The sequence below is a fragment of the Pezoporus flaviventris genome, unplaced genomic scaffold (genome assembly GCF_033815535.1).
Source record: "Pezoporus flaviventris isolate CSIRO_AGI_PZ_B2104156 unplaced genomic scaffold, CSIRO_AGI_Pfla_v1 ptg000083l, whole genome shotgun sequence".
In the NCBI taxonomy this organism is placed as follows: domain Eukaryota; kingdom Metazoa; phylum Chordata; class Aves; order Psittaciformes; family Psittacidae; genus Pezoporus; species Pezoporus flaviventris.
This window is the reverse complement of record NW_026892631.1, coordinates 3,311,460-3,338,601: the sequence shown is the minus strand read 5'-3', so window position 1 is coordinate 3,338,601 and position 27,142 is coordinate 3,311,460. Positions and strand designations below refer to the sequence as shown.

The 27,142-nt window shown below is 43.3% G+C and overlaps 1 protein-coding gene across 3 annotated transcripts; it reads right to left on the bottom strand.

The window, feature by feature from the left end:
* MIA3 (MIA SH3 domain ER export factor 3) lies at window positions 1–27,117 on the bottom strand. 3 transcript variants are annotated; one of them, XM_061475475.1, is made up of 29 exons: window positions 26,898–27,113; window positions 26,030–26,163; window positions 20,893–20,979; window positions 16,959–19,902; window positions 15,761–16,039; window positions 14,217–14,329; window positions 12,993–13,124; window positions 11,817–11,838; window positions 9,623–9,711; window positions 9,395–9,472; window positions 9,189–9,299; window positions 8,233–8,304; window positions 7,921–8,025; window positions 7,054–7,176; window positions 6,817–6,940; window positions 6,270–6,325; window positions 5,556–5,646; window positions 5,284–5,422; window positions 3,675–3,776; window positions 3,513–3,573; window positions 3,354–3,389; window positions 3,195–3,262; window positions 2,835–2,932; window positions 2,588–2,719; window positions 2,412–2,480; window positions 2,215–2,291; window positions 2,000–2,071; window positions 1,233–1,389; window positions 1–880 (listed from the first exon to the last, which is right to left on the bottom strand). In XM_061475475.1, exons 1-29 carry the CDS (start codon window positions 27,031–27,033, stop codon window positions 573–575), a joined length of 6,015 nt encoding a protein of 2,004 aa, XP_061331459.1. In that variant the 5' UTR covers window positions 27,034–27,113; the 3' UTR covers window positions 1–572. The 3 variants fall into 3 exon arrangements, with proteins under 3 accessions (XP_061331459.1, XP_061331460.1, XP_061331461.1); XM_061475476.1 differs by lacking the exon at window positions 2,000–2,071 and having other exon boundaries at window positions 26,898–27,111; XM_061475477.1 differs by lacking the exons at window positions 1,233–1,389; window positions 2,000–2,071 and having other exon boundaries at window positions 684–880; window positions 26,898–27,117.
* Window positions 27,118–27,142: the final 25 nt, after the last annotated feature.

Below are 27,142 nucleotides of genomic sequence, written 5' to 3'. Positions count from 1 at the left end.
TTCAGGGTTTAGCAAAAGGAATTTTGCTTTTTATTATGACCTTCCTTTGCCTACAGTGTCATCTGTGCTTCTGAGCTCAGACCAGGCATCTTTTTTTCCCCTCTTAAAAAAGCCCAAACAGACCTCACAGTCCTGATGTAAACCCCTGGCCTACCCCAACTGCAGCTCAATGATGTGGTGGAGAAGGCAGGTAGGATAGCATTTTACTTAAAAAATTATTTCCACAGGAAATGATTTGATTTACATTTTGTCACAGAATTAGTTCATTCACCAACTGGTTACAGAGGCTACATTTAATTAAAACTAGCCACACAGGTACTTCCTTTCTATTGCACGTTTAGAGGAGGTTCAAGTCCATCACAAAAAGGTTCTTGCAGGCCAAGAGGATGGATGAGTTTAAGGTGATCATAAATGCACATGTCTGTAGCAACTGGATAAAAATTAATCCTGCAAAAGCCAAAATATACTGAAATGAGACAAATGGCCTTGACCAGAGAGCCATTTCCTAAAATCCTGACTGCAGGAAGTGCGCTCCGAGTCCCGTTCTGCTGAGCTGCTGCCCGGGCGCTGCGTCAGGGGTTCTGCGCTGGAGGCTGTGCATAGTCCTTTGGGGCTGCAGGGCAGTCCCTGGCTCCCGAGGGAGGCAAGTCTCTGCTGGGAGAAGGTGCATAGTCTCTGGAGCCAGGCGGGGGGAGCCGTGGGCCTGGAGGATAATCTCGTGGGCCAGGAGGACCTAGGGGTCGAAAAGGAGGGTGCCCACGTCCGTAGCCCCTGGGGTCCGGAGGCGGCAGGAGTGGGCCAGGAGGCAGATCTCTCATCCCTAAGGGTGGGCCAGGTAAGAAATCTCTTGCAGCTGGAGGTGGCAAGGGAGCACCACGAACTGGAAGGGAAGGAAAAGACAGAGTTAAACAAAAATCTTTAACCTAAGCAGTGAAGCTCCAGACTCATTCCTCATTTCTTCATTTTCCAGAGCAGCTCTGGAATGGGTCGCCGTCACATGCAGACTTCACAGGCCGTGAATTATATTCCAGCAACTGTTGGCTGCTGGTTTCTCCTTTAGACTCAACAAGGAATACCTTAGCACTAAGGAGCCTGGAAAAGCTCGCTTGTCCCAGCTTACTGGGCAAGGCAGCAGACCCCATGAAGCATGAGGATGGCAGGTCTCAGCTCTGCAGAAGGCTCCCAAGGAGCACAGTGGGCTTGAGTTTCAGCACACAGCAATGTGACCGTACCTAAGGGCACAGGGAGAGGGCGAGGCCCAAAGTGCCCACGGAGGGGAGCCGGCGGCGGTCCATAGCGAACAGGCGGTGGAGGTGGAGGTCCCATCGCTGGGGAGGTCATGATAGGTGTCGCAGGGAAAGAAGGTGGGCCTTTGGTACTGGCATTAGCCTGTGTGAGATGAGGTTATACCTGAGTGTGTTACTGCACCAGAGAAGCATGGACAGTGCTGCACACCAAAACCACTCACCCAAAGGACAAGAGATGGAAGAGAGAGAAAGAAGAAAACTGCACACCCCCACAACACATTAAACAGGGAAAGTTGCTGCACCATTGTCCCTTCACCAAGAGCACTGCTTGCGCTACCTAGGAGTGCCTAGTGTACCGTCTGAGATGACAGGTTTTCTTTAGCTCAAGTTGTCCTAAAGAAAAATTTGATCCCTTTTGAAGGGTCCTCAGCAGACACCCCTTCGGAAAAGGGCCTGGCACCTGGAATTACATATGGAATTGTGCTTAAATAACACAGTTAAGTCAGCTGCTTCGGATTATTGGTGTAGTCACTCCAAAGTGTTTGCCTGCAGTCCTTAACAAGAAAGATTTCATTTCCATAATTCCATGAAAACCATGAGTTTACACTCATTAGAGAAAACTTTTGAGACAGAAGTGTAAGCCCTGGGTTAGTTTTGTAGAGCATTCTGTTATTTAGCAGCTCAGAACACCAAGCCTGTTATTCCTCTCCATCAAAGCAGAGTAACACCATGTGCAGCCTCTGAATACTCACTGTAGCTGGTTCAAGAGATGAAGGTGAATCAGCAGCTGCCCAGGGGGCTTCAGACTCTTTGGGAGAGGATTGCTTTTGGGGTTTTTTGGACAGCAAATAAGGATAGTGACAGGATATGGACAAGACAGAAGATGATACAGTTAAAGAAGAAGCAGGAAGTACAGCAAATCATGTCTTAGAAACACTTCCTGAAGGTCAGGGTGGTTTCAGCTTACCAATCCATCCATTGCTGAGGAAGGGGAGGAGGTTCTTGGCCCACTGCTGATGAGGGATGCTACAGCAGGCCCAAGGTCTGCAAAGAGAGACACAATGCATGTCCTGCCACACTTGGGGTAAGGAGCTTTTAATTTACATTTAGAAAGTGAAAGACTAGTGAATAAGTTGAGTTGGATGCAAGTCCCATGTAACTTACCCGGAACAGACATCCTTCCAGCTAACTCTGGTGGCCTTCGTGGAGCAGGGGGACCATCTACCACTGTACCTTAAGGGAAAAAAGGACCTAATCAATATATGCCTGAGCTATTTCTGCTTTTCCTGGGTCTGTAGCACAAAAGACAGCTATCACAGCAGGGAAGCCTCACTGCTTACCAAATTCACCTCTTGAGCCTTCCCTGCGAGGAGCAGAAAGGGGCCGGGCAGGAACTTCGATCATCTGTGTGGGTGATGGATTTCCTCCACTCACGGGTGATGGGCCAAAAGAGCCATCTCTGCTTAAGGGCCCTATGCCAAAGAATTAAAACCACTTGATTTCATTTTCTACACTATATCAAAGCCCTATTTTTCTAGGATATTCTGGTTCAAAGACCAAAGTTTTGGGAGAAAAAGCAGGATTTACCTCGCCGTGGTGGGACCTGGCGGTCAGGTCTGCCTGGAGTTGGCTTTACAATTAAAGGTCTTTGAAGCATGACGATTTTTTGGTTTACCTCTATTAATCTAATTAAAAAAAAAATAAAGCTTTTATTACTCAAGTTATATTTGTTATCATGTAACAAGGCAAACTGCCCTGTAAAATGGTACAGCTTTCACCAAGAAATCTTACTTTAACCCTAACAGTTTAAAAGTAGTAACTCAAAGATGCATTACACACTCTGAGCAAGCAGGCTGCCTGAGCACCTCACACTGTTGGAGCTCCTTCTCTCCCAAGCAACAGACAGCAGGTTCAAAGAGCAGTAACAATGGTCTGTACTGTACTTACTTTTGCCTCAGGTTGGCAGCTTCTCTCTTTTCTTCAGCCAGAGCTCTCTCAGCAGAGCGGGCAATAAGCTGTTAGGAAAAGTTTTGCCAACTGCATTAACTGCACCAACCTGGAGTCAAATATAAGCGGTCTGGGTTGGAAAAGGAATAACGTTCTTACCCAATTGTCATGTGCCTTTTTCTCATGGGCAGCAATCTGAGAAGGTAAGAAGTGGTTTGGTTTATTTTGTGCAACTCCTAGTATTTCCAGTAACTCACTACAGAGCACTGGAACAAGGCAGTAAAAGGCGATACAATAGCCAGCAAGCAAGAAGTTTACCTGGTTTTTGTAAGATCTCTCTGTTTTTTGCAATTCTTCTTCCATATCTTGAATCCTTTGCCTGTACAAAGGGGAAAAAGAGAGGAAGGAGAAAGCTTTAAATGAGTTTTCTTCAACAGCTGAAATAAAGGAAAACAAGGAGCCTTTAGAAACTGAAGTTACTTGTAAACTTTTACTTCCTCGATGGCCAGCACTGCTTTTTCATCAGCAGCAGACAGCTTCTGCTCCTTCTCCTGACGCTCATATTCTTCCTGAGTTAGTTTTCTGCATGGAAAAACAAAACAAAGCACCATCTATTCCACTATCCTACATCTACTACATCTCAAAACCAAAGTATTCCCCTGCTAACAACAGTGATAAGCAGAATGTATAAAAATGAGTGACACTACAAACAGAATAAAAAGAGGTTTGAGGCTTTTTAAGAGACAGAAATACTGTCTTCTGAAACCAACAGACAAACCCACTATGTGTAACACCTGAAAACTAAGGAGGCAGAGTTGACTGGCAAGTTCTGTCAGCAACCAAGCTTTGCCAGAACCTAACAACTGCAAGACAGTTCATCTCTTTTCATCCTGTAGTTTACTTCCCAGTCCTACAGCTGGTAATCCACCTTTACAAAGGTACAAACAAGGAAATACACAGAACTAACATCCAACCAAGGGAGACAAAGAAACGAATGTGTAGTAAAAAGGGAGAAATTTAGGAGTCAGGTGATACACACATTCAACAGTCATCAAACATGTGGAAAGAAGCTTACTTCTAAGTTCTCTCTCTGGCAATGTATTATACAACACATTTCCACAGTCTTTTTGTAACTCCTCAGTTCACTACCTTTGTAATTTTTCATACGTTTCTTGAAGTGTTTAAGGGATTCTTATGTGATCCTAACTTACAAGAGTTAGAACCACATAACTGAAACCATTAACCTAGTAGGAAGTTAACTATTGCTAATAACCATTCCTTGTCTACATGAACATACATAGAATCATTCTAGCCAAGAAGCAGTAACAGGCAGTGTAACTTCGTAAGAGTTTTGAAAGCTATAAAAACTCTTCAGAGAGGTCAAGAGGAAGTTTTCCTTGAAAGATGGGCTACTCTATACCACTCCACTATGTGTTTACTACATCTGGATCCTGAAGTTATTAGGTCAGGAAGTTTCACTACTTAGCTTGTTCCAACCCTATGCTTCCACCAACCTATACACCTGAACCCTAGAACTTTCAGTTGCTTCTCCACCACAATTTCAGCCTTCCTACGGAATTCAGCTGAAAATGTCCCTGAATCTGTTCTCAATTTTCCCCCCAAAATTCAGACAGTATTACAGATATTTCACTAAGTAAATAAATAAGGAATGAACACAGATACACAACTAGTTCTTCACTGCTAGCAATTCATTCATCTCGGCTGCACCACAAACTCAGCCTTCGTTAATCCCTTTAAGAATGCACAAAGCTCCCACAGCTAAAATACTAATTCTTCTGCAGGATGAGAATTAGACTGCACTGAACTGAGGTCAGAGTAACTGAAACAAATCTCAATGGCCACTATACTCTTCTGGACAAAGCACAGAATTTGCAGACCAAGCCACACGTCCCCCCTTCTCCAGAACAGCAGAAGGCAATATTGCATGGAACACTGGAAAACAAAGGAGTACTACCTTCAACCATGCTGAAACAGTAGCCAGCACCTTTCATTCCAAATACAACTTCAAGTAGTTTGATCATTCTGAGCAAAGAGCATTTGGATAGTGGAACAGTACTCAAAGGCTTACTTCTGGAGTGCCATCTCCTTCTGCTGGTAAAGCTCCCCAAGAATCTCCACTTTCTGCTGTAGTGTTTTGCATTCATTTTCTAGCCGAGTTTTGGCCGACTGGAGCGAACAGGAGTCATGTTCTAATTTTTTTATTTGCTCTGTTGGAGAAGCAAAGGTAAGTGAGGAAGGTGAAAGAAGCTGCAATGAGAACCAATATGCCCCATAAATGCTCCGTTTCTTTTTAAACCACAAACAACGTTTCATCTTAAACAATTCTTTTGCTAAGCCTACCTTCCAGCTCATGTCTTGCTGTTACTTCATCACTCAGTTTGGATTGCAGAAGATTTCTGTCTTCTTCAACTATGGATAACATAGTTTTTACCTGAAAAGAGGAGCTGAAAGTTACCATCTTAGGCATAGCAGCAACATGGCTACATTTATTAGATAATACTCTGCTCTCGAGAGACCACATTTGGAGCACTGTGTGCAGTTCTTGTGTCCTCAACATAAGGACATGGAGCAGTTGGAGCAAGTCCAGAGGAGGCCATGAGGATGATCAGGGGACTGGAGCACCTCCCATACGAAGACAGGCTGAGAAAGTTGGGGCTGTTCAGCCTGGAGAAGAGAAGCTGTGTGGAGACCTCATAGCAGCTCCCAGTACCTGAAGGGGGCCTACAAGGATGCTGGGGAGGGACTCTTCATCAGGGACTGCAGTGATAGGATGAAGGGGTGATGGGTTTAAACTTAAACAGGGGAAGTTTAGATTGGATATCAGGAAGAAGTTCTTCTTTGTGAGGGTGGTGAGGCACTGGCACAGGCTGCTCAAAGAAGTGGTAAATGCTCCACCCCTGCGCAGTGTTCAAGGCCAGGCTGGACAGAGCCCTGGGTGACATGGTCCAGTGTGAGATGTCCCTAACCATGGCAGGTAGTTGGAACTGGATGATCTTAAGACCCTTTCCAATTCAAACCATTCTATGATTCTATGAGGTATCTTGTGCAGCATACCCTGGATACATCCATCATCTGCTTAATCTGAGTCTTCATCTTCTCACTCTCATTATCTAGAAGAGAAAAATATATTTGTGTTCCCTGTTTTTTATCCCCAATTCCCTGGAGTGTGCAGCTGTCAAAAATAACAATCCCCACACTTTAATCTGGGTTAGGTCTCCTTACTTGGTAAAAAACCCAACCCAAACCCAAAACCATGGGGAACAATGCATGATTGCTATTCCACAGCCAGCACAACAGAACTATTAGATTTACTCCAAAAAGCATTCAGAAGATTACTTCTTGTCACTACTTCTAGCCACTATACTAATATTAATTTGGATGCACTACTTGCTACTGAAGATAGTATCTAAAATCAAAACATGGGAATTTGGAGCCCGCATATATATACATTTTGTGTTTGACGATTGAAGCTGGCAGTCTCTTAACTCATAGGCAGCTATAAATATGGATTCCCCTTGTTCACTGTATGAAATGACATGAGCATACCACTGCATATGCTTTAGCCACTGGGCATATCAGCCAGGAGGTAGAGTGACTGTACCTGGCAACTCTCCATTGGCCAGGTCCTCTCCTGTGCTCCATTCATGCCCTTCGCCATCCTTCTTGGCTTCGGATGCTGAACCCGTGTCTAGCTGCTTCAGCTGCATAATGCAGTTGGTTAAAACCTAGTAATGAAAGCAAAGTTTCACTGAAGAAGAATCACTCTGTGTTTTGTAAAGTATTTCAAAGTAATTTATGATGTGTAATATTTAAAGCAAGCATATGATAGAGAACCTACCTCAATTTCATTTTCCTTGTAGGCAAGTGCTTCTTCTATGTCCTTCTGAGATTTCTGATACAGTTTGATCTGCTCACTGAGCTCAGTATGCCTCTCACTCCAACCTTCAGCTTCTTTTAGCAGCTGTGTGAAGCACCAAGGCAAGATGATTACTTGTTCTATTTTTAGCACAGGGTGTACATCAGCTCTACTGACAATCGACCACCACAGGTGACAGAAAGAGTAAACTTCACAGTTTCCACATTCATCACTAGCCCACTGGTAGAACTGGATGCTCAAAATCTTTCTGCAGTTTATATTATTAGGTAATTTTGCAAATTTTATGTTTTCTCAGCTAATATCCTAACATCAGAACCAAAGTGCTCACATACACTTCAAAATATAAAGAATTAGCTGCAGTCCAGAGGTAATTAAACTACATTCTCTAACAAGCCATCTACTTCTCATACAGAGAAAGAAAACAGACAGATATTTACAATTATATGTAAAAGAACTGTGATGACATTTCAGGGATAAAGGCCTCCCCTGTTTAGCTTAGCTTCAGAATTGCTTTTTGGCAATCCTTTACCACAACTTCCTTCAGTCCTGATCCCAAGTAGCTATCTCCTGACCACATAATGTCTGTGAAGCTGCTGACAAAAACTGAATCACTGGAACTGGCAATGCCTTCATGCTAAAGACATGTGACTCGCCTGTACAAAAAGCTGTGCAGGCAGGCACAAGGGGCTTAAGGTTTATCTTGATAATATGCAATACAGAATTAAGAAAAGAAGGACACACTGAAGCTACACTCAAGAAAAGTAGGAATAAAGCCAAAATACTTAATTCAAAAGATGAATGAAGTTGCCTGGCTTGGGCATAACTTACTTGCTCCTTGCTCTTTTTCAGCCTGGCATTCTCTTCCTGCACATGATGAAGCTCAGATTTCACCTTTTCTTCACTTAGTTTAGCTTCATTAAGGGCTATCTGCACCTACATATGAAACAAAAAGGAACAAAAAGACAAAAAGTCAAACTGCAATGGAACAAGAGTTATGTGTCACCTGATAAAACGCAAAACAGGTATATACGCACAAACAATGTGGAATCTGCCAATCGAATGTTTTCTGTTACATCCTAGATATAAATTTTCCTAGTACAAGAACTTGTGACTGTTGAGAGGGTGTAGATAATGCCTTACCTCTGAAAGCTCTGCAGAATGTACACTGATAGTGTCTTGTAGTTTCTCCAAGGACTTCTGAGTTTCCAAGATCTATATAAGAAAATGACTTTAATCTGATATATGCCTTAGCCTGAGTGATTTGGAAGCATAAATGGAAAGTCAAAACACCACCAAATTCCCATTTAAACCAGCTGTTAAACGAGCAGCAACGTACTGCTGCCTTATCAGCAAGGTAAGGAACAGCACATTAGAACCAGCTTCCCCCTTGCGCATCTGCCTGTTCATGGTTGGGAAAGCTCCCTGTACACCTGCACAGTCTAGAATGAAATAACACGTGTTCCTGTCATTAGCAACAACCTTTGATCAAAACAAGACCAAAGAACCTATTAAAGCTTATCGTTAATAGCAGAAAATCAGGCTTTAAAAAGAAGGGGGAAAAAAACCCACATATATACCCTTGGCCAACAAGAATGAAGGACAGCTTAGAGACCTTCACACTTACAACAGATCTAGATGCTTCCTCTCAGTGCAGGAAAATATCTAAACATCTCTTACCAACCTGAAACCTGCAGCTCCTATTGTTAAGGAGCTTTCTGGCTCCAGCTAGGAAGTATTAGACTAGCCCACTAGCCCATTACTTGAACATATCTGTTTGTGTGTGAAAGCAGGTAACCACACAAGTACATCAGATCTTAAAAAACACAAAAGCCAACTATCATCCCACCCCCACCCAAAAAAAAAAAACACAAAAGCAAAAATTAACAAAACCCAAACAAACAATACAACAACAACAAAAAAATCAACTGATTCTCCCCCTTGAGCTTGGGATGAACCTGAAATTTCATTTCAGTTCTCGTTTTGAGGTGGTTCACCCTGTTTGCTCTACCTCTACCTGTTTACTCATGAGGTTGTGACTGGCTTTTAGGGGACGTCAAGTTAAGGACAATACAAGACACAAGTGTGACTGATCTTACCTTGTTCTGTTTCTTTTCATTCTTTTTTCTCTCCGTTTCAAGCATTGAGTGCAGATTTTTTACTTTGTCATCTAACTGACGATTTGCTTCTTCCAGTTCTTTGACAGTATCCTAACAAAGAAAAAAAAAGATAAAACCACCAGCTAAAGCAAGTTATTTTACTGATGTTCTTGCTTTTGGCACACAGGCAGTTAATTGTTCCTTACCTTAAGCCCTGCAGTTTCATCAGAGAGAACATCTTTTTGTTCTTGGGCTACCTTCACAGACTCCTTTGCTTCCTTTATCTGAGCAGAAAAACAACCAAACAGAACTGAGGAGATCATCAACATAATAGTATGAACAGAAAAGAAAAATGTACTAACTGTTGCATGGACTGTGTCATTAAACCAGTAACAGAAAATTAGGGAGCAAGGCATGATAACCTAGAACAATACCTTTTGATCATATTCTGATATCTTTTGTAAGATTTCTGTTTTTTCTTGCAGGAGGTTTTTAATCTTTTCAGCAAGTTGCTTTTCAGTCACTAGGAAGAAAAAGAAAGCTTACAGTAACTGTACTTTATATCCTGGGTGAGGGGAAATAGAAGAAAATCAGAGCTATCATTACCACCACTTTAGGGAACATTTCCGAGTAAGAACTAAAACATAAACCAGGATAGTGTCAATTCCATGGCAGTCAGGCCCTTCTGCAGCACTCTGACCATCTTCAACTTTCAGTGCAAGTTATGACTGAAACAGTAAAGCACTGAAGAGTGATGCAAAGCATACAGCTCTTGCATCCACTTCACAGAAGCTGGTCACAGAACACACAGTGGAGCAGAGTAAGGTGCTGGCTACACACGGATGGGGTATGCCCAAGGGGAGAACTGCCAGCAAGGATGTCAGAGCCGTCTCAGACTGCTGCTGTGACACTCAGGGAGACGCAACACCTTCCCTAACAACCGCCTCTTTTTGCTCTATTGAAACCACACGTTTGGTCAGCAAAGATAATGGGATGAAAGCTCTGGAAGACCTACTGGGAACAGAAAAAAGCCTCAGCTAGCAGATGGCATCATTAAGCCTCAAGGAAATGCACCACTTTCTAACAGACTTCAAAAGGGCTGTGACTGAGCAACAGTTCTTTAGGCATGCATTTTTTCTCAGCCTAAACAAGTTGTCAACCAACCCTTAGGATTCAACAAAAAGCATTAACATACTTAAATTACTTTATTGTAAACTAATTTAAAGAACATCCAACTGTGCTTTTTCAAGTCCTAAACTACCCCCGCATTTGAACACCCCAAGTCCCATTTGCTACACAGCAAATCCTGCAGCACAAACGGGAAACACTGGTTGTTTCAACCGCATCCCACAGGATGCAATGGCAACTGCTGCTCCTCCTTCCCCTCCCACATAAGGTCTCCTGGGCCAGAAGATCCCCAGCTCTTCCTGCTCTGCGGAGAAGGGCCAACAACTGCTGAGGTACCAGGCAGTCCTCAGCAGTTTAACGGGGACAGGAATCCCTGCATTAACTTGGTCTCCCAGTTTCACTGCTGTAGTGAAGAGTGGAGAGTAGATTTTGTCTTTGGGATGCCAAACATAATCTACCTTTTAAAAGCATTTTTGTCACAGTTAATATTCCTCTCTTTTAGATAAAGACTTTAAAAATAACATCACCTTTATCATGCTTTAAGAACATCTGTTTGCCCTTAGATTTAGTAGTTTCTATACAGTATCATACAGAAGAATATCTGGGGAGGTTGAGGAGGGGAAAGAGGACGAGACCCATGTTCCTCACTTTTTTGGGGGCATGCTGGTAAGTAATTTCTACACCACCAATACCAACTCTTTTTGCCCTCCAATGACAGTAATTCTTTTGCAGTATAGAAATCATCTTAAAGATCCAAGATGGACTTTTTCCAGCTCACCAATTTTGCATTAATTGTATAGAAGGAAACTGTTGTATAACTACAGTTAAACTAGAGAGGAGTGACTGATAAATAGTATGGTTTGTGAGGAAGAAAGAGGCAGAGTTCACGTGAAGACAATTCTTTTGTATTTTCATTTTGTATTCGACTATTAATCTCGGCAAACACCCTACCTTAAAGTATACTGAATGGAGAAGTAGAATTCAGTTTTATTTACTTGAAGCTGAAGAAATGTTCTTGTAAGAAAGGATGTGCTAGCCACAGGTGTACCTTGTATTTAGGTCTACATTTAGAAGGTCTCTTTGCAACTGCACAGCAGTCAGTTTCAGGGTCCCCTCAATCCAAAAAGGCAAGAGAAACTAGCTAATGCTTTTTGTGAGAAGCAACAAGCAAAGTCAGATCCACTTCTAGTCAGAAGACCAAACCAAACTGCCCTACCACCATCATACCAGTACAGACCACATTTACATTGAACAAGGTGGAGCTTTTCCTTGTCCTTTAATTTGCAGGTGCAAGCTCCATTTTTTCTCCTAATAAAGGCATTACCAAAACCAAATCTGAAATCTTCAGATTCAGTACCTACTAGCCTAGCCTACACAGTAACCTTAGACTGAGCATTCTCTTTGAAAGGGAGTGAAAATGAATACTTGGTTGTCTAAAACAAACTTCAAAACTTTTACATGCATTAAGTATAAAGTATACTGAAAAGCAGAGAAACTTACCTTGATATATTCTACTCTTTACCTACAGAAGAGGAAAAGAAAAACAAAATTAGCAATAAAAAAGTGGCAAGCTAAAAAATTCACCACTTATACACAGGTTAAAGCAGCATATGGAAAACATATCCCTCACTGCCAAGAAGATCATTGAATAATGCTGGAAACAAGCTTAAGCTGTTTCCTAATAGAAGCTTCTAGGTTAATGCCCTGTCCTAGAGCCCTGGTAAACATCTGTAACCATCACTAGAAGGGTAGCAGTAACTGCCCACATCCAATTTGCAATAAAGAATATGAAGCCATTTTGCATAAACCAGTCATGAACTTGCAAACACAAAACACACCTGCACCCCGGTTCATGAGAGTTGCTTATCTTGAAATCAACACCCTTGAAGAGTTTCAGAAGCTTTCTTTTTATGTCATTTTATTAATGTTATTTTGCATTTGAAACTGACCTGGTATATTCAATGTTAAAACTAAGCAAGGAAAAAAATACCAATATTGTTACAGATAATATTTAAATTTTTTTGATAAAGTATTCCACAGCCTTCCAGAACTCACCAGCTGTGGAATAAACTGCCCTGTTTGATTTTAATCCATCAGTTCCCAAGGAGACGCACTGCTATACTTGAGACCTGGTGACAGTATTTTTCTTGCACAGAAAATTATCTTTGTAGGAAAGGGGAGGACAAATGCAGAGTGAGGAAAAGAGTGGGAAAGGCGCTCTCCAGTGGGAATTAGAAGCAGGTTTTGGGTTTCTAAACGCAGCGCCTGCAAGCTGGACAACATGAAGGGGAGAGGATTAACTGCTTGTTTTGGAGACAGGACATAGCCAGCAACAGGCTCAAGCACATGGAAGGCATTTCAAAGATACGATGACCCTTAACTCATCCTCCTTTATTTACATCATACTCCCCAATCTGCTTTTGAAACTGCCTCTTACTAAGCAATCTTCGATTAATAGCTTAGAGGAATTGCTTCTTAACTTGAAGGAAGATACAACTTACTTTAGTCACCAAGCCCAGCATTTAGTTCATGTTCATGCTATAAACAGCAGAATGGTCTAAAACATGAAAGACTACATACTGCTTCAACCCTGGTAATTCAGAAACAGTTGAACCATACAAAAGATCACTCAGCAAGTGAAATATCAGCAGGCTTGCAAGCATAAAGTGTACTCACTGAAAGGCAGGTTCTCCAGAAAATTATAGCAAGTGTGGCAATTCCCACTAAGGCAGTGATAATAATAGGCTCCCATGGAAGTCCATGGAAATCTGGCCCAGGACGAATTTCCTCAGGCAGGGTAGCAACCAGCTGAAAACCAACAGCATTGGCAACTATGAATATGTTTTTGTTAAATACTCAGGCAAAATAAGCATAAGCCAAAGGCTTTTATTCCCTTCATAAAACCAGAGAACTACCTAGATCCTTCTGGCACTTTTTAATGTAAACTGGAACTGAAACTGAAAAAAACCACAGAGCAGATTGATGCCTGCACTTCAACTGTAAAGTCTGAGTATGTGGAAGACACCTGACAGTAACAACCTGCTGACAAGGAACAGCTACACCAGAATAAGTCTATACACACATTCTGTTACACAGCACTAGTAGTTATTTGGATCAGATTCCAAATAAAGCTGTGAGGACGGAAAAATATAGGAAAACAAACAGCTTTACATAAAGATGTTGCAACAACGGCTCAGATCTCTTCCCAGCTGCCACCCTGGTCACAGGGTCATATGTTATGTGCCTCGTCATACGATTCTGAGGGCCAGAGAGCACCGAACGCCTGGAAAAGGTGTGAGCACCTTGGAACATCTTACAGGACTGATACATACACTCGCAACACAAGCTGTACGAGCCCTGCAGAAAGCCGCCACGGGCTGAACGTGACACTGAAACGATGGCACACAGCCTTTTCCGCGCAAAGGGGGCTTTGTCAGGCCCCCCGGTCCCCAGAGCGCGGCGGAGGCCAGGCAGCCGTCCCTGCCCGTGTCTCTGCCGGCAGACACCTCCGCTCCCCCGGGACTGCCCCCACATCGAACCCCTCGGTGTGGCGGCGCAATTCCCGCCTCGACCCGTCTCCCTCAGGGGGCAGAGTGTCGGGGGGGGGGGGTGTTGTGCTGTCACTCGGGGCGCTTCCGCCGCTCGTCACGTCTGACCCAGCGGCCGTTAACGGTTCGCAACGTCCGTTAACGGCTCCCAACGGCCGGCGCGCCACGACTCCCTCCCCCCGCCCGCCCGCCCCGCGCACCTGGTCCATGGCGGCGCGATGCAGCCGCCGGTGTCTGTCACACGTCAGCCCGGACTGACCCCGCACATACACACACACACACCGCCCCGCCACACACGTCATCGCCGCGCGCCGCACGCATGCGCAGCCGCCGCCGCCTCCGCCACACTCACCCGGCGCAGCAGCTCCCGGACGGCCGGGCCCGCTCCGAACGTGGCTCCCTCCTGTGAGGCGGCGGCCGCCTCCGACCCGCGTCCTAGGGGCAGCCCGGTGGCTTCCTCGGGGTCTGCGGGGACAGAGAGACATGTGTTACCTCACGCCTCAGCGTGAGGCGCTGACACGGCCACCCGCTTCTGTATGTCACCCACCCCGCGGTCTCCGAGTCGAGATTTCAAGTTATGGTGCTGAAGGCCAGTGAAAAAACAGGCAAAAATCCTTAGAAAACGTGGTAGATGCTCCAGAGCCTGATTTAGGAACGACGGACACAAGTACACAGTGACTTTGCCAAGCCTGCGTCAGAGCATGTACAGCTCCTTCAGCAGCAAGTCAGCAACAGAAAAGCACACACGTTCTGATCAATAAATCTACATCTTCTAGTAAGCTTACAGAGCTGTTAGTACAGCACGAGCTTTAAACTGTCTTTACGTCTACCCTAATCCGCAGCCTGCCTGCTCTTACTGCTACTGTTGCCGTTATTTCAAGTTAGCAGCTAAAAATAACCAGCGTGTTGGTACACTGTGGAACAGCAGTTCTACAAACATCCACCTTGCGTCTTCTCAGCAGTAGTACAGGAATTCCTGGCAAACAGCATTCAACAACCATTTAGGAAGGAATGTAAGATGGCCTAAAATACCGCAGGATATCCGACTGCTTAACCACGTAAGTAATCCACCAGCCATTTAAAATCCATAGGTATCTCTGCATTCAAACTAGAGTTTCCTTCAGAAGCTGATCAAAAGCACTTGGCTATGGGGATGATATAGTACCTCAAAAAGTTAAGCAAAATGTGCCTGAAGTTCTTCTATATGCTCTGTTAAGATGGATATATTAAGTATAATCAGAGGTGAATGTAGAATAGCAAAGCTGGGCTTAGCACTGAGAATGGAGTCAAAGGTAGTTTCATGCCAAAACAGAGCTGTTTCCCTCCTTAGCATACTGATGAGTTGGCACACTTGTTCCAGGGGGGAGAAGGCCTAGCAAAACAGAGTCAAACATTTCTCCTACTTCCACAAAAAGCAGGCCAGAAATTATTGAACTGATAAAGAGAAACTACAGTCCCTCTTCCCTAGAAATACAGCTTAGAGTCACAGGTTAAAATGAATGAGAGCACATGATTATATAGCCTAATAGACTGTCAGTCCACCTGCAAGTAGGAGAAAACCTGAGCTGGTGGTATGCTGCCAGAGATTTCTGCTCTTTGACTCCTACCATCCTGACAGTCCAGCAGCCCCAGCTCAGAGTTCTGACTGTGGCACTTACAGGAGAACTTCTCTGATTTCTATAGTGCAAAAAGGCAGCAGAAAAAACTGCTCTGCTGAGATGAGTGGTAACACTACAATACTGCCACTAGAGGACTGTCACAGGTTAGTGGAAACCAGTAGGATTACAGCAGCGTACAATAAAAATATTAGTGAAAAACCTTAGTATTTGCCTAAAGGTCATTCCACCACGCTCCTCCTTAAAAGCAGAACAAAACAGCCCAATTCCAAAAGGTTACCTGCAGTGATATCTTCCCTGGTAGCCTCTCCTGAATCATTTGACCCAAAGGAAGTATCTTGCAGCAGTGATGTTCCTTCACTATCATTCCCTTCTTCAGCTGCTTCTGAGAAGTTGGACTCTTCATGCTCAGGTAGAACATTAACAGCATTCTCCTCCTTCTCCTCAGTAAGCTGTTCTGGCCTCTTATCCTCAAGCTGCTGAAATTCCTGATTGTTCTCATCAATGGCATTTGGGTTTCTGATGGAAACACCATCATACCTAGTCTCTTCTGCACCATCTGTGACAGACAGGGAGACATGAATTAAGGACTGAGCTAATGTGTGTTTCTTATCCACAGCTGTCTCCAGTGAAATACTGCATTTGACAAGGCTTTCCTGGCACTTTTTAAACACTTCAGCTTGTGTATTGCTCCCAGTGTACTCCCAGTCAACTTTTAGTCACATCTAATTAAATGTTTATATGGAATTTATGGAAGGTATCAACCACTGACCTTGCTATGAGATACTGTAAGGTGAAATACTGTCATCATACATGACTTTATCATAAATCATATATTTAACATCTACTACTAGAAAAGGAGCCTTTCTAAGAGTGTATCTCACCACCCTGCGCATTAATTAGAAAAACAAGCAAGTTTGCAGCAGACTCTACCACTGGTTCTTCCCCATCAAAAGACCTGTTTGTTCAGTATATGCATTCTTTTACGAATGGGGGCAAAATATGATAGGGACATCTGAGATCTGAGGTGCATGGATTTAGTGCCTGAACTTTGCATTAATCACTGAATCTTTCATAATTAGGTGCTAACTAGTTTGGAAGGAAAAAAATAAAGACTGCTCTACACCCTCCAGAAAATTCAGCACATCAGTATATGTGAATCCCTATTTCTTGAGAGGAGGTACAGACGTGACCTGAAAGTCTTCTTCCACCCACATCTATATACTTACCTTACACAGAACCTGGCCCATAATAACAGACATGCTAAGCTCAACATGTTCTCTCAGGATTTATCCCTGGGCCACCCATCACAATGCCAAAAATACACATTAAAAATAAGCACATTCCCAGCAGGCTGCACAGGGCCTCTTTGAATTCTCCCTCACCCTCTTCTTAAAGCTTCTCTGGGTTACTCAGTGTTGTCTGGGATAGGGTTTTACTGCCATTTCATCTATTTATTAGCCAGCTTAACATCCTACCTTGGATGTGCAGCTGATCATCTTCCACTTCTGGAATAGATGCAAGTGGGACACTCTCACTAGCAGATGAGTATTTACTCCTTAAAGAATATATTAATTCTTGAATATCATCCATCAGTGCACTCTCCTCATCATACAAATCCATCTCTTTCACCACCTCCTCTTTATTTTCTGCCACTCTGGAATCCAGAACTTTTCCTACAAAATCCATAATGCTCGTTTCCGAAAACTCAAGTATCTGGTCCAAAGTTTTTTCTATATCTTCATTATTATGGCTTGCCTTCTGAGCCAGCTCCATCTCTATCTTCATGTCCTGAAACATGGCTTCTATCCTCACCACGTGCTGGAGCCCGAGGTACTTTTGTAGACGTGTTATGCGCTTTTCATCAAGGAAATCTCTCATTATTGTGAGCCGCTTCACAGACTCACTGAAGTCTGTTGCAGTGTCACTGGGGGCTGCTGAGCTGTCAGCAGGGCTGTAGAAATGCACAGACTGATGGTGGTCATTTCTTGTATGCTCTGAATTTTGCATCTCTTCTTTCTGTGAAATGTCCTCTGGGAGATGACTTTTTCTTTGGCTAAAGTCATTGTTGTCTTCTATGTCAGGAGATGGAAAATTAAGCTCTTCCCCAGCTGATGGTTCCTTAGCTTCAAAAAACTCATCATCATCATTGTCCATGACATGTTCCATCTCATCCAGTTTAGCATCTTCACTCACTGGTATGTCAACCTCTCCCTTCACAGTCTTGCTGGTATCTTGCATGCTGGTATGTTTTTTAGCCTCCATAGAAAATGGTTTAATTTCCTCTCCTGTTTCATAAGTAGGGCTTGTGGTTCCCAAGACAGCTTCACTTGCCACTTGTAATTCAGGATTTGTACCTTTAATATTTAGCATATTACCCTGTACATGTGCAGCCCTTGCTTGTGACAGCTTTGCACTTGCAGCATTCTCATCTTCTAATAGCTCTTCCACTACTTGTTTCAGGTCAGGGTCATCTTCAGCACCTGGCTCTTCAGATGGCAATTTTGATCTCAGTGTTCTTTCTTTTGCTAAATTTGTGCCAAGATTTGTGTCTGTATCTGCACTCCCAGTACGAGCAGTTCTTTGCTGAGCAAGATTCTCTGTATTAGTATTCTGTGCAGTGCTTTTTGAGTGTGATTCAGGGGAACGTCTCTCAATGCTTTCTTCAAGTACTGTTGTCTTGCCAAGTTTTCTTGAAAGCTCTTCTTCCACACCTGCCTCTGAATACTCAATCTCATTTTCCTGTGGCCTAGGTTGCTCAACAGCTCCTCTACGGCTTGGATCCCCCTCCCCTGCAGAGGTTTCTTTCATGTTTCTCCTTTTCACTTCAGGATCTTTGTTAAGAGAGATGGATTTTTGATTTTCATGATCAGTCTCCTCTGTTTGTTTCAAATCTTCTTCATGTCTTAGAAGCTCTTTCTCCACAGCAGGCACTCCATGCTCCAGTTGCTTCTTCAAGAGGTCAGCATCTCTTAAGTCATTTTGAGATGCATTTTTTACCTCTTCCACTGGTTTGGCTGGAACATCAACAGAAGGCTTGTCCTCAGCTCTTCCTTTCTCCTCTGTTTTCTCCCATAACTTTCTGTGCTTTAAATTGTTTTCCAAGACCTCTTCCAAGTTGTCATCTTCAAACCTGTTCTCATCTTCCTCTGTTTGAGCAAGTAGCACTCTTCCTGGACTTTTGCTGATATCACCAACAGGTGGTTTTAAAGCATCTTTGTTGCTTTTAACAAATGATTTAGACTCCACAACATCTCCTGGACTAGGCAAAACATGAGGATCAGGCACAGCTGTACTCTTCAGCTCTTCAGTATGTGACTCAGTATCATCAACTTTGAGCTGCTCTTCAAACTGCTCAGTTTTGTTTGGTTTTTCTTTTGAGCCCAGATCACCTGTACCTACAGGTTCCCTTCTATGGAGTTCTTTGGAGAGATCCTCACGTTGAGTTATTGCTGGTGCTTCTCTTTTACTTATTAGCATTACCTCATCCTGCTTCTCTTCTGTTTGTTTGGATTCAGACCTGTCCGTGATTATACCATCACCCAAACTCTTGCTCGTACTGAAGGCATCCTTATGAACAAATGCATCTGAATCAGGTTCTTCCTCATTGTCTCTTTGGTTATTTAGCTCTGCAGCACCTTTTGCATCTTCATCAGGTTCATGATTTTGTGACTCAATGTCATCATTTTCATAATCTTCTAAATCCACCCGGGATGGAATTTCTTCCTCTGCCATAAAAGACAGCAAAGGAATTTCATCAGACTGATCTGCAAAGTCCGGTTCCTTCTCTGCATCATGAGCATTAATGCTCAAATCTTCATTAAAATCATCTTCCAGAGGCGTAACAAGGCCAGTCACTTCATCATCTGATACAATAGCATCAGCAGTTGAGCCAAATTTTGTTTTCAAGTTCACAGAGAGCTCTCTGTTTAAAAGCGTGTAGGCATTGACGTCTTCACTCTCTTTGTCAAGTTGACTGGTTTCACCCTGAGGAATACTAGTGTTTTTGGTATTTTCACTTTCTAGCCCTTTTAGTTTCCCATGTAGCATTCCTTTCAAGTGCTCGTGTGCAATTTGATCTCCCTGAGAGTTTTCTTTGTGACTATTGACACTGGAGTCTCCCCCAGTATTTTCAGGTCCTTCTGTAAGAGAACTGTCTAATTCCTCTGTTATGGAAGGAGCTTCTTCGTCTTCTGTGCTTAGCTCAAGATTGTCTGTCTCCAAAGCATCAAAGGACTTTACTGAATCAACCTGATCCATCTCCCCATCCCTTTCAGTTACTTCAGCTGGATTTGTCCCTAGATCACTTGATTCAGTTTCCTCTTCATTTGCTATCGTCTCTTGCAATGACTTCAAAAGCTCATCCACATTGTAATTATCAAAATCATCCCTTCCGCCATCAAAGCAAACAAAGTCTGTTTCCTGAAATGGAAAACAGTATGTAGTCACAAATATTATTTGCTTTATTACAGTGATGACAGCAAATCAATTTGGTTGGGTAAGAGAGAGATGCAGCAGCAAAGGAAATTCTATTCATCATGCAGAATTAACCAAAACTATCTTGGAAATTTTGCTGCTGCAAAATAGTGGAAGTTTTGCCCAAGAACTCTTGAAAAACCTAAATAAAAAGCTATCCCTTAGCCCATCAAAGTCCTGGCAAGGAACAAACTGGAAGGAAGCAACATATTTGACTCATCGTATCTATCTTAAATTGAGAACAAGTCTATTGCAAGTGCCAGAGAAGAGAAGCAAGCAAACGTTTAACTTGTTTGTTACAATTTATTTTAGCTGGTCCCTTCTTAAACGCCCAGGTCCTCCAAGCAGGAGCTGCCTGTCACACAGGCTCTGAAAATTACACAGCAGCACAAGGCACCAAGCACAATTTCATCAGGGTCTGAAGCTGCATCCACAAACTGGCGTTACTCAAACAACTCTGAAGTTACTCTCTATTAGAGTGTGAGAGCCTTTTATGTGTGTAAAGGTTGAAGGACTAGAATCAAAGGGCTAGTGTATCAGGTTTTGTTTGTTTCTGATAGTACTTTAAACTTCCAAAGTTTGGGTAAAGAAACAATCCTGAATACATCCCAGAGAGCCTATATGTGAGTAGCTAGGAGCATCTCTAGAGCTCAATCCAAGCAGATTTTATTAGAAGAAAACCAGAATATTCAAGAAAAGAAATATCAATGCCCACATTTTGGGCTGATGCTTACACATATGCTGCTGCACAAACATCCCATCCCTGACACATGTGCATCTCTGCACATACGCAGCTGCTTACTAACAAAAGGTAACTATGGATGACATGTTCCCGTTCTCCTCCTCAGGGATTTTTATTAATTATATTAATAATTATATTATTGCCAAGGTAAGAAATAGGAAGAAGCCCAATTAAAAATAACAAATAAGACTTACATCTGTTGGTAATTCTAGCTCTTCATTGGAATAATTATGATTTATTTCAAGTAAATCCTTTGGAAAATATCCAAAATCACTTCCAACCTGCCAGAAAGCAAACACAAGCAAACAAAAAGCAGTGAAGAATCTTTCAAAATCATGTGACTATGTTAAAATCCTCATTGCAGTCACTAGTAGCAAACACATCAAACTCAACTATTTCTAAATGAAGTTTAACACAGCAAATAAAACAAAAAGATGAGCAATACCTTATTCATGCAAGAGCTTGCATTGAGGTTTTATATTTACGTTTCCCAACATCCTTGCGAAGTTGGTTAGTTTTACTGTTCATTTCTTTAAAGCCTGACTTGTAACAGGTTATTAGGAGCTGCGAGTGAAGCCCAGGAGCTCGGGCTTATGTGCTTTAACTGCTACAGAGCACTCTCACTGGCACCACACATGCCTCAAGTAATTTTCACAAGCAAAGAGGATCTTTGACTGCACAATATTATAGCCTGAAATATGCACACTTTGCATCTTAAGAAAAAAAAAAAAATCTTAATTTTTTAGGAAAATGCAGAATTGCACCTGAGGTAATCCTCTATTTTACAGCCTGAGTGGAAAATAGACTCCTTCTGCAAACGCATTGCTGCTCTTCAGTGACTAATACACACGAAAATCAGTCACAGATGGCTATTTTCAAGCAAGTCAATGTGCTAAACCAAGGCAAAAATGGTGGAAGAAATGAATCTCTCTGATCACTCACCAGATATGATCTACATAGTAATGCTCTCACTTGAGAGTTCTGACAAGGGCTGTCTAGAAGCCAATATTAATAGAATGCTGTCACTATGCAGATTAGATAATCCAGGCAGTTAGAGCCTGGTGAACACACCTCAAGAGGTACAGACTTTCCTAGACAACCAAAATATTGGTGGGGGGGGAATAAAAAGTGTTGGTGATTTCCTCAGGAATTGTTACTCTTCTTCAGTAAGAGCACTCAGCTGAAGACCAAATTCAAAAGGAAACCAGTCATGTCACAACAATCAGGGATATATCAATGTATGCTTTGTTACACTGGAATCACTGAAATAGGTTAACCTGGGATGAAGTTTACTGGATTTACAATAGCATAACAGAAAAAATAAGGAGGGAAGTAATATGTATTAAAACTTTTGGGGTTTTGTTACGCAAGCAAAGTAAGCACTAATGCATTAAAGGGCTTCCTTCCTTAACTATTTCTCATTCAAATCTTGAGATATCAACCTTCCATAGTTGATATCTCCATAGTTACACATATATTGGGAAAATAAATCAATCTATTGCCTTCTGGCAAACACAGAATGTCTGTGGGGTTATTACTGGGAATGGGAAATTAAACCAGACTAGCCAAATCAAAAGCTAGTCCTTTTGGGGTATACTATAGTTCTATTCTATATTGGCCTGCTTCTCTCTAAGAAACTTCTGTTCTGGTTTTAATGACCTTTCTGTAAACAAAAGCGGAAGATTCAAAGTTGTCTCCTTACACCCTAAACTCCGTGACTACCATTATAATTAGGCACCACAATTTGAAACTCATTTAGCATAATCCAAGCTGCTGACCATACAAGTCCTCTGAAGTGACCCAGTTCACCACTTACGGGGTTTATGAGCCGTATGGGACCTGCATGCCCAAAATCTCATCTGGTCCTCTCCTTACAAGTCCTCTCTTGTAAGGGAAAAAATGCCTCATTGTGCAAATAAAGGAAACATTCTTCATCTGCTATGGACATGATAGAGGAAAGGCATTATGAATGCCAAGTAAATAAGGCAAACACAAAGTGCACCCTTCATTTCCACCCTGTTTCCAGCTAAAATGCTCTGGGTGGATGAACCACATAGCTGCACATACAGCACCCATCCCCATCAGTGCCCACAGGTTAAGAGAACATTCACCTACCACCACCAAGAAGCCAGACCCTCACACCACCTACCTCAGAGACAGGAGACAGAAAACAGACAGCTGGGAAAGAAGATGTTCAAATGTTTTTAAGCTTATAGCCCACATCCCTAAATCAGCCATCACGGGTACCTCAAATTGCAGAACATTGGTGAAAGAAGAGTTGGGTTGGTCTACCCTTGCTGAACTCCTGAGTTGCTAAGAAAACCAGAAACAACAGGAAAAAAATTCCCTCATCCTCTGGGTCCTCCAGACGTATTCTGTCTTCCCATTTTCCCTTAAATTTAGCCTTCAACTTCCTTCTTATTACCTTATGTGCAAGGTTTGAAAACAAAAACTACTCCAAAAAAGCCACAATCTGCAGCCAAGTCCACTTCTTGTAATGCAAAGCCAGACAGCTTTCCCAAGCTTGAGTCAAAGGGATAAAGATCGGCCCTTTGCAGAAGATGGTTATTTCATCTTATGGCTGCCGTAACTGCTGAAGCATTTTGTTAAAAAGCAGCAGGGTTTACTTGGAATTATCTGAAGTAGTTTTGGAGTTCTGGACCCTGCTAAAGATGAGGGCAGAGTGCAGGAGAAATGCATGGGAGGCAAGTCTACATAACACAAATTGACGGTATAAGCAATGAGAGTGGGATGCTGAAGAGGAGACTGATTTTAGAGCAGGACACAGTGCACTGGACAATGAGAGTACACAATGTTCTTCACCATTCAGTCGGGAGGGGGAGTGTCATGAATCAAGTATTTTCCTGGAACTGAAGTATCCATGAAATTCATAGCATAAAGTCACTGTTAAATAATGGTCAGAGAATAGTGACCAAGCATTTGGCTTTGCTTTATTAATGAGGTTTAGACAGCTCTGCTAAAACTACATGCCATATAATGTATAGAGTAGACATTATAGCTGGGTTCCAGAGGTTTTTCACATGCTAAATGCTCACTGAGCTCAATGGGAGTTCCACAAGCAATGAAGTGTACAAGACTGGGATCATAAAATACTCAACAATGGCTTGAGAAGGGTGGAGTGAATTAGAAAAGGAAAGGCAAATAAATCCCACACCCAACTGCTATAGATTCTTTCAGCCTTGGCAAAAGGCTCCTTTCTTATGATATTATCCCCCTTCAGGTCCAATATTCTACTGTATTTCGCATTGCTCCTCAAAATCGATTTCAGGATTAGTCTGCATTTCCAGCTTGTTTGAAATAAGCCCCAGGCTGCAGTAGTTGAAGTTTCTCATACACATATTCCCCTAGCCTCTGAAGATGAGAATACCAGTTATCCCTTGATCTCATACTTTCTACTAAAATACTTTCCTAATGCTTTCCCCTAAAACTTTGGGAAAAGGAAAAAACAGCAGGACAGATACATGGGATCAAATGACAGGCATGAACACAAAAAGTGCTGTGGCAGAAGGTAACATGCCTTCCACTGTGATCTATCTGATCACAGACCTCACCAGTAACCTGGTTTTAATTAGCAAGCAGCAGCCTCCCCCAGCTCCAAGGCTGCTCGCCGCAGGCACGCCTGGTCTGCATAAATCAAGTTGCCTGGCCGAATGTGGCATGGGAAGTCACGCTGCACGAGAGAGACTCCAGCACTATCTGCAAGTCAGAGACAGGGTCACACATGCCAGGGAAAGCACCTCTGACCCTGCTGCAGCGTCTGCACGCTGGTTGTTGCAGCATTATTGATTAACAGAAGTAGTCAATCAAACCAGGGAGAAAAGAAATACATTATAGCCACCAACTGAAAGGAAACAGTCTGTCATCACTGCCCTAAAAAGAACACAGAAAACACTGTAACGCAATTAAAAACCAACAACAAACAAGAGCTTGGCAATTCTGCAACTTCAGCTTTTACTTTTTAAAATCAAAGCAAACATCCTTTTAAACTGGAGACACACCTAATTGTTGCGTGAGCTTCCCTATCAGTGAAGAGTTAAAGTGAATATTAACTCAGCAATTACCTGAAAGCTGCTGTCTGATCTTGCAGCCTCTATTACACCTTGTTAGAAGATGCAAAATTGGCCCATGCTGCTACTCTGCGTCTCAAGAACTGGCAGCCCTGGAAACCTGCACTGGCTAATTAACCAGATTATTTATGGTACAGTTCATGTCAGAAGGGAATTACCAGCATGATACAATTATAATTTCTTCTTTAACCACGTGCTGCAGTTTTCTGCTCTCTCCTGTATCATTCTAATAGGATTGAGCTCCTGCTGAGAGTTTGGCTGTCCACACCCAGCCTGAACAGGTTGGAGAAAGTGATACATCCTGCTTTTCACTAAACCACTAGTCCCACAGTCAACACCCTGGTGTGGCTTTGAGCAGCCCAGCTGTGGGCAGTTGTCTACCCCCTGTAGAAGCCCAGAGTAAGAAATGAGGTTGACACAAATGATTCTGATACAAAAAGGTATGTTAGGAAAGCATGGAGAGGGGGCAACAGGCACTAAGTCTAAGCAACCTCCAGACCGTGAGCATTTTCAAGGGAAGCCCACAAAAACTTCTCTTCCTCCAGGGAATCTCAGTTCTACTTCTGTCAAGCAAACAAGGTCCTTATCATGAAAGCTAAGAGGAGTTTTCTATGAAATAGCTGCAAGGATGGGGACACTCCTTTCCCATTAGTAGCAGCCTCTCAGATTGCCCAAGGAAGACGACTCAGACAAGGCCACAACTCTGCAAGCTGCTACACCACAGCTGAGAAACAGCCCTTTTTAAACCCTATTTTTCCTTCATTCTTTTTAGTTTCACTGCTTTTCCCTCCAACTCTGCTTCCAGCTCAGACAAAAAGGGGAAGACAGCACCTCGATACTGAGAAGCACAATTAAAACATGTACATGGAACAATCTTTAGCAGTATTACAGCACACAGGATGAGACCGCGTCACGGGTAAACACAAGGGAAGGGAGGCTCAGCTTTCAGGCAGGCTTATGGGCCAACACTTACAGCGTTGCAATGGAGTTTTTCAGTACAAAGGCAGTTTTCTAACAGTTTTTAGCACACATTAGCATTGCCCATTTTCCACAGCACTTAACGCTTTAGGTTTTATCGAACCACATCCCATTTCACACGAGTCTCAAGACAAAATGGCATTCATTATGCTATTTAGCTATGTTCAAAACCTTACGCATTTCCCTACAAGGCAAAAGGAAGGACAAAAAGATGACCAGTAAACACCAAGAAGAGCAAGTAGAACAAATGCTTTACAGTACTTACACTTCCAGCCCAAAGCTCGGTTGATTCTCCTATGAGTTTGTAATATACATAAACGGCTTCTCCCTTCTTAAAATTTACAAAGCGACAATCTGGACCTTTAAAATCCTGCATTGCCTTCCCTCGGCACATTAACACTGCATAAGAACGCGAAAAAGAACAGTATTACTTCAAAATAACAGCAAGAAGAAAACCATTTAGTGAAAAGGGTCTTTGCTAAGCGGCAGAAAACCAGACCTCCCCACACGCAGTGTTTTCCTATTTTCCAGATTAGGTGAAGAGATAAGAACTTAAAGTATAACTAAAATAGGAAATTATTAAAAACAAATAAGAGATTATTCAAAGAATAAGGCAAACTCACTGATCAAGGCAAGCGTTTGACAAAGCACTTGAGAATTACACTGCAGAAGCACATTATGAAGCTAATTATTAATATTAAATTAGACGGGGTGAAAGATGACATCGGTGTCCTAGAGAACCAGCCCTGAAATGACCCCTGGAAGGCATCACCACCACCCACAGAGCGGGTTTATTACAGAAGGGGTCTGCAGAGAAGAATAAAAAGCCCGAAGGAGCTGAGGGGAGCTGAAAACTTGGTCTGAAGGAGAAAGAGGGACGAGGCGCCTTTCCATCTCCCCGATTCTCCCCAACTTCCGTGCCAAAGCCGGGGTGGGGGGGAGCTTTGGGAAGCGCCTCCACGAAGCATGCGGCTTCTGCATCTATTCCCGTAACAGCTTCCCGGCGGCGGCGGCCGGGCCGAGCGCCGGGGACCGGGCAACGGTTACCCGCACCCCAGCCGGGGTCTCCGCCCTCCCCGGGACACCCCCTCAGCCCTCCCCGGCTGCGGCGCGGCCCCGCTGCCCCCACTCACTGCTGCACTCGGGGTCGGCGCAGCGCTTCCGCTCGGCGAAGCGGCGGCCCAGGCCGGGCCCGGCGGCGGCGGTGTAAGGCAGGAGCAGCAGTAGGGCGAGCAGCAGCCGGGGGTCCGGCGGCGCGGCTGCGGCCATGTTGGCGGGCGCCGGCGGCGGGGAGGGAGCAGACACGTCAGCAGCGCCGGCGGGAGGGCGATGTGGCGGGGGAGGGACGGGCCAAAGCCGGCCCCGCCGCCGCGGAGGG